Raw genomic sequence first — 7,322 nt, 5'->3', positions numbered from 1 at the left:
TCCTCCTCCTCCCCTCCTCCTCCTCCTCCTCTTCTTCCTAGCTCCAGAAACGTTCGCAGGAAATCGTTTAAAGGTCCAGAAAGCAACGTTTATACACACACACACACACACACACACACACACACACACACACACACACACACACACACACACAGAGGGGAGGAGGAGGAGGAGGAGGAGGAGGAGGAGGAGGAGGAGGAGAAGAGGAGGTCGGTCTGTATGGTAAAGACTGAAGTTGTCTTTTTTTTCTGGTTCATTTGCAATCTTTTAAACTTTCTTCTACCCCCGCGGCCCCTCTCTCTCTCTCTCTCTCTCTCTCTCTCTCTCTCTCTCTCTCTCTCTCTCTCTCTCTCTCTGATTATTATTATTATTATTATTATTATTATTATTATTATTATTATTATTATTATTATTATCTTTCCTTCTCAAACTTTCTCTACCACGTAAATTCGATGCTAGACAGGTAAACAGGAGAGGTATGTGTGTGTGTGTGTGTGTGTGTGTGTGTGTGTGTGTGTGTGTGTGTGTGTGTGTGTGTGTGTGTGTGTGTGTGTGTGTGTGTGTGTGTGTGTGTGTGTGTGTGTGTGTGTGTGTGTGTGTGTGTGTGTGTGTGTGTGTGTGTGTGTGTGTGTGTGTGTGTGTGTGTGTGTGTGTGTGTGTTTTCCGTCCTGTGTTTTCCTTCTCGTCTTACTCCTTTTTCCTCCTCCTCCTCCTTCTCTTCCTCTTCATTTTAAACTTCACCGTATATCTCAATCATTTTTACTGTTATTTTTTTCTGTCTAAGTCTGTCTGTCTGCCTTTCTTTATTTATGTCTGTCTGTCCGTCTTTCTTTCTTTCTTTCTTTCTTTTTTTATGTCTGTCTGTCTTTTTTTCTTTCTTTCTGTCTGTCTGTCTGTCTTTTTTTCTTTCTTTCTTTCTTTTATTCTGTCTGTCTGTCTTTTTTTCTTTTTTCTTTCTGTCTGTCTGTCTGTCTGTTTGTTTGTATGTGTGAATTAAAGAACGTGAAAATATGTTAATGTCACCACCACCACCACCACCACCACCACCATCACCATCACCACCACCACCACCACCAGAAGTCATTACCTCAAACTACCTGGTGCATTCATTTACCTTAATACACCTTAATTAGGACGGAAGGGGAGGCAGGTAAAGGTAACCCACAACCCCCCTCCTATCCCTTACACCCCCCCCCCCCTCACACACAGTATATATAATTATTCTTCCTTTTATTATTCACTTCGTTTCTCTTAATTTTCTCTTTTTTTCTAATAAGTTTTTTTTTATCTCTTCGTTTTTAGTTGTTGTTTTTATTTTCTCGTATCTTATTTTCCTTCTATTATTTTCCTTTTCTTTATTCTCCTTCCTTTCCGACAATATATATATACTAGATGATGCGTGTGCTGTGGTGTGTGTGTGGTGTGCTGTGGTATGCTTGGCTGTGGTGTGCTTGTTGTGGTGTGCTGTGGTGTGGTGTATATGCTATGGTGTGCTGTGTTTGTTGTGGTGTGGTGTGTGCTTGTTGTGGTGTGCTATGCTGTGCTGTGGTGTGATTTGTTGTGGTGTGGTGTGCTTTGCTGTGGTGAGCTGTGCTGTGGTGTGTGTGTGTGCTGTGCTGTGGTGTGATGTGCTTGTTGTGGTGTGCTGTGCTGTGCTGTGGTGAGGTGTGTGTGCTGTGTTGTGTGTTGTGGTGTGTTGTGGTGTGCTGTGCTGTGCTGTGGTGAGGTGTGTGTGCTGTGTTGTGTGTTGTGGTGTGCTGTGCTGTGCTGTGGTGAGGTGTGTGTGCTGTGTTGTGTGTGTTGTGCTGTGTTGTGCTGTGCTTGCTGAACTGTGCTGCTTCACGCCCGTACGCCAGACTTAAGATAGACAAAGAGGTTAGAGTGCGCTGAGCTGCGGCGGCCTACACTTTGAACACACACACGGTACCAAGAAGACCCGTGAATTTATGACAGACGGTGAAGGAGTGCACGGAGCTCTTTGTAAGGGAAGAGAGAGGGTGGGAGGAAGAGGAAGGAGGGGAAGAGGGAGAAGGAGGGAGAGAGAACTGAGAGGTTGACGGTAGAAGAGGAAGAGAGGAAGAGAGGAAGAGAGATGACAGACGGTGAGGGTGGGAGAAAGAGGAGGAAGAGGGAGGAATAGGAAGGGAGAGAAAGAGAGGGAGAGAGGAGAGAGAGAGAGAGAGAGAGAGAGAGAGAGAGAGAGAGAGAGAGAGAGAGAGAGAGAGAGATTAAGACAGAAACGAAAGAAAATATAACTTGATTATACTTCGTTAAAAGGGCGTAGTGCTTCCTGAGACCCCCCTCCCCTTCCCTTCCCTTCCCTCCCCTTCCCTTCCCTTCGCTACTGCACGCCCTGCTTAGAGAGGCGATATAGAGCAGGACTGAACAGCAGGAAGTAGCGTGTAACATCATAACGTAATAAGACCCACATCACGCGGGCAGCATTATATAAAGAACAGCATAACATAGCATAGCATCACATAGCAAAATATAACATAGGAATTTAGCATAGGGTAGCATAGGAGAGCAAGGAGCGTGGGAAGGGAAAGTAAAAAGGAAAATACTGGGAATGTCAAGGAAAATTTTGAGAAGAAAAGGAAAAGGAAGTCGAAGAAAGAAAATGAAGGGAAAAGGGAAAAGAGGAATAAACGTAACTAAAAAATTAAAATCATATAAGAAAATGGAAGGAAAATTAAGGAAAAATAAAGGAAAAATAAATGGAAGTAGAAAATAAAATAATAAAAAGGAAAATAAAAAAGAAGATAATAAGGAAAACAAAAGATAAAGAGGAAAATCGAAGGAAAATCAAGAAAAAATGAAGAGAAAAGGGAAAGGAAGAAAGATTAAAAGGAAAAAAAATAATAACGAAAGAAATGAAGAAAAAAAGGGAAGAAAAAAAAAAGATCATAAAAGTCAATTTGCTGAAAGTGAAAGGCAAAAACAACAAAAACAACAACAACAACACCCTCCCCCATAACACGTCTCGACATGTTCCCCGGCAGCCCGTCACCCCGACACGTTACAATCACGTAAATAACGTCCCCCCCCCCCCCCCCCCCCGTCACGTTAGCAGCTTGTCACGCCACCTCAGGAGTTATCTAGTACACCCATCCTCCTCCTCCTCCTCCTCTTCGTATTACTCTTCCTCCTCCTCCTCCTCTTTCTGTTCCTCCTCCTCCTACTCTTCCTCATCCATCTCCTCCTCTCTTCCTCCACTTGACTAGCACACCCATCCTCCTCCTCCTCCTCTTCCTCCTCTTCCTTCTCCTTTTTCCGTTCCTCCTCCTCCTCCTACTCTTCCTCATCCATCTCCTCCTCTCTTCCTCCACTTGTCTAGTACACCCATCCTCCTCCTCCTCCTCCTCCTCTTCTTGGCATTACTCTTCCTCCTCCTCCTTCTCCTCTTTCCGTTCCTCCTTCTCCTCCTACTCTTCCTCATCCATCGCCTCCTCTCTTCCTCCGCTTGCTCTTTTTCCTCTTCTCTTCCTTCTCCTTCTCCTCCTCCTCCTCCTCGTTCTCTTCTCGTTCCTGTTCCTCTTATCTCTCCTCCTACTCTTCCTCATCTTTCTTCTCCTCTCTTCCTCCGCTTATTCTTGTTCCTCTTCGCCTCCTTCTCCTCCTCCTCCTCGTTCTCTTCTCGTTCCTGTTCCTCTTATCTCTCCTCCTCCTCCTTCTCCTTCATAAGAATAAACAATAAATAAATAAATAAATAATGAAAAAAAAAAAAAACAGGTGATAATATTAACAGCAAACGAAAAGGAGATTGATCACACACACACACACACACACACACACATACCTGAGAACACACCTGCACAAACGAACGCACGAACGCAGCGGACCAGATTAAAAGAACGCCTTGAAAGGGAAAGAACGAGGGAAACAGGTCACACGAAGAGGAGGAGGAGGAGGAGGAGGAGGAAGAAGAGAAGCAGGTCATTTCACGTGGTCCCTCTCCTCAGCCTCCTCCTCCTCCTCCTCTTCCTCCTCCTCCTCCTCCTCTTCCTCCTCCTCCTCCTTCTCCTCCTCCTCCTCTATCCATCTTTACCTATATGTTACCTGTACAAACACACACACACACACACACACACACACACACACTACTGTTACTTTTTGATATGCCAGACGCCCCTTAATACGGTTCCTTGTTATTCAGTGTCCAATAACAGAGCCGCCGAGCGAAACACAAGGGAACCGCCCATTAGACTAACAGGGTAAGGAAGAGGTGTCAGTGTTCCTTCCCATTAAGTTTCGTCTCTGGATGCTGGAGAGGCTGACATGAACGGGAGATGAGAAAGAGGCGTTGGGTTGAGTCCTAGTTACATACATACGCACATACATACATACATACATACATACACACACATACATACATACATAGATGCATACATAAAAACAGAAAGCCAGGTAGAGACAGACAGGCAATACATATACATACACATACATAAACATACATACATACAGACAGACAGACAGAATTAATAAATGAAAAATTGAAGGAAAGGAAAATTATGAGTTGCAATCTTAAAATAGTAGAAGTAGTAGTAGTAGCAGTAGTAGTAGTAGTAGTAGTAGTAGTAGTAGTAGTAGTAGTAGTTGAAGTTGTTGTTGTTGTTGTTGTGTCTCTCTCTTCGTGGTGGTGGTGGTGGTGGTAGTGGTGGTGGTGGTGGTGTTGTTGTTGGTGGCGGTGGTGGTGGTGGTGGTAGTGGTGGTGGTGGTGGTTCAGGTCATAGCTCCAGGGTCAACCTTCTCCTTCGAAAATAGACCATGAAAGTAAACAAGTAAACAAGTCACCACCACCACCACCATCACCACCATCATCACCACCACCACCACCAACACCACCAAAAGAAAAAAGAAAAGGAAGACATGAAGAAGAAGATGAAGAAGACGAACAAGAAGATAAAGAAGATGAATAAGAAGAATAAAAAGAAAAGAATGAGAATAAGAATAAGATGATAATGATGATGATAATGATGATGATGATGAAGTTCGAGGTTGATGAAAAACACAACAATCTATCAACACACAAATATTAAAAAGAAGAAGAAAAAGAAGAAGAAGAACAACAACAACAACAACAACACATATTATAACACACAATTCCTCTCAGGTGAAAGCTAATTAAAGGGCTGAATACTCCAACAGGTAAGACAGAGACAGACAGACAGACAGACAGCCACAGCATCAACAGGTGACCTATTATATGAATGAAAGTGGCTGGGAAGAAACACACACACACACACACACACACACAACGTAAGGGAAGGTAGGATAAGGAAGAAAGGAAGGAAGGAAGGAAGGAAGGAAGAACGGGATGAAGAAGGAAGGGAGGAAAGAAACAAGATAAAAGATAATAAGCAAGAATGAAACAACTAAACAAACCATCAAGAAAAAAAAGAAAGCAAGAAAGAAAAGAAAGCAAGAAGGAAAGAAAGTAAAAGATAGACAGACACAAAGAAAATGAGGAAAAAGAAAGTAAGAAAACAAGAAATGAAAACAACAACAAAAAAAAATCAATGTAAAAACTAGGAACCCAAACAGGTGAGGGCGCGAAGGTGCTCCAGGAGAGGAAGGGGAGAGGGGGGGGGGTCGCTTACCTGCTTACAACTGGCGAGGGGGGCGCAGAGGGGGGCGGCATGAACCTGAAGAACCATGGGCACGGGGAGGGGCACCAGACGAGGGGCACGCACACGCACGCACACACACACACACACACACGAAGATGCGAAATGCTACCAAAGCGTTCTGGGCCTCTTCATGAGATCAGACAAACAGACCAACAGACAAACACAAAAATACAGGAGAAAGGGGGTTCAAACAGGCACTGGGGAGGACCTGCCTTAGCTAACAAGGGCGTATGGGGTCAGAGAGGCTTGGTAAGGCCGTAGGTAAGCCTCAAGAAGTCCCAATCCTTTTCCTTTGATTTCGGATTCGACATTCACTTCAACATATCACACGGCAAGGAAACAGAGCAAGGCATCGAGTAGTCTGGTCAGGAGCGATTCGCGGCGTACATCCTCACTGTGTCACTGTCTGAGTTCGACTGAGGAGGAGGAGGAGGAGCAGAGGGGACCAGGGAGACCAGACCAGCTGACCGACCTACAGTACGCCGGACACACAGACACAGACAGACATATAGCCTCTGCCTCCCCTGACGGCGTGACAGAACACAGCCGTGAGGGAAATGGACCAAGACAAGCCAACCTGTGGAAACTGTGGCTGTGGGAGAGAAGAGATGCACACAGGAGGAGGAGGAGGAGGAGGAGGAGGCGGAGGAGGAGGAGGAGGAGGGAGAGAGCGAGCAAGCGAGACGGGAAAGCTGAAAGAGAGAGAGAGAGGGAGAAGAAAACGGGGAGAAAAGAGACGGGGATTGAAGGAAGGAAGGGAGGAAAGGGAGGAAGCTGAGGAGGATAAGATATTCATACACATAAGCATACATACACACACATATATGTATACCCCAACACACACACACACACACACACACACACACACACACACTCACTTTCCCGCGGCCGTTCACAAGTACCGCTAAGTCTCAAACCCACACAGCTACCAACCCTCACCATAGCCCTCATCTCCCCGCCCTTTCCACGCCCTCCCCGCGCCCGCACGCACCCCACACCCACGCCCACACCCCCTTACACCCTTTACCTGACCTTCCCTCATCCTCACACCCATGGAAGTTGGCGCAGTATAAGGGAAAAGGAAGGGAGAGATGAGAACCTATTGAGGCGTTTGACAAGCTGGGTGATCCGTCCTTGAGAGAATATAGGTCATTGGTGACATCACTGGGGCGGGGGATTTAAATGCTAGAAGAAGTAGTGATCTTTGGGGAGTTTCAATGCGGTAGTAAGTAGTGATCTTTTCTCACGGCTATATATTTTTCCTTAAGGGGGTCGTTTGGAGTAAGAGGAATAAGAGGAGGAGGAGGAGGAGGAAGAGGAGAAGGCAAAGGAAAGGAAAGGAAATGAATGGCGAACAGAAAATGGAGGAAATGGTGGTGGTGGTGGTGATTATAGTGGTGATGGTGGTGGTGAGGAGGGAGGGGGGGGGGTGTTGAAAGGAAGGGAGACGTGGCTATAGGAAGGGCCGTCACCACCACCACCACCACCTCCACCACTGCACCCGCTGGAGAAAGTTGAAGGAAATGAGGAGAATTCGTGATGAGGGAGGAGGAAGAGGAGGAGGAGGAGGAGGAGGAGGAGGAGGAGGAAGAGAAGGAGACAGGGAGGTATGTAGCAAGATTAATAGGTACGGAGGAAGGAGGTAAATTGAGACGAAGGGAAGAATGGAGGAGGAAAAGAGAGAAAGGGAGG

General features: G+C 45.8%; 1 protein-coding gene across 12 annotated transcripts in view; it reads right to left on the bottom strand.

Annotated features, from left to right (window-relative positions):
• LOC127005236 (serine protease filzig-like) overlaps positions 1–6,859 on the bottom strand; it is a 26,566-nt gene extending 19,707 nt beyond the window's left edge. For 11 of the 12 annotated variants that reach the window (XR_007758391.1, XR_007758390.1, XR_007758393.1 and 8 more), the window contains exon 1: positions 5,601–6,859. Coding sequence is in view for 1 of the 12 variants with exons in the window: in XM_050873993.1 (XP_050729950.1) it covers positions 5,601–5,657 (57 nt within the window). In the remaining 11 variants the exon portion in view is untranslated. The remainder of the gene's footprint in view (positions 1–5,600) is intronic. The other variant, XM_050873994.1, reaches the window with a different exon arrangement.
• Positions 6,860–7,322: the final 463 nt, after the last annotated feature.

The sequence above is a fragment of the Eriocheir sinensis genome, chromosome 29, assembly GCF_024679095.1.
Source record: "Eriocheir sinensis breed Jianghai 21 chromosome 29, ASM2467909v1, whole genome shotgun sequence".
NCBI classification, from domain to species: Eukaryota; Metazoa; Arthropoda; class Malacostraca; order Decapoda; family Varunidae; genus Eriocheir; species Eriocheir sinensis.
The sequence above is the reverse complement of the archived record's forward strand: the minus strand, read 5'-3'. Positions and strand labels throughout refer to the sequence as shown.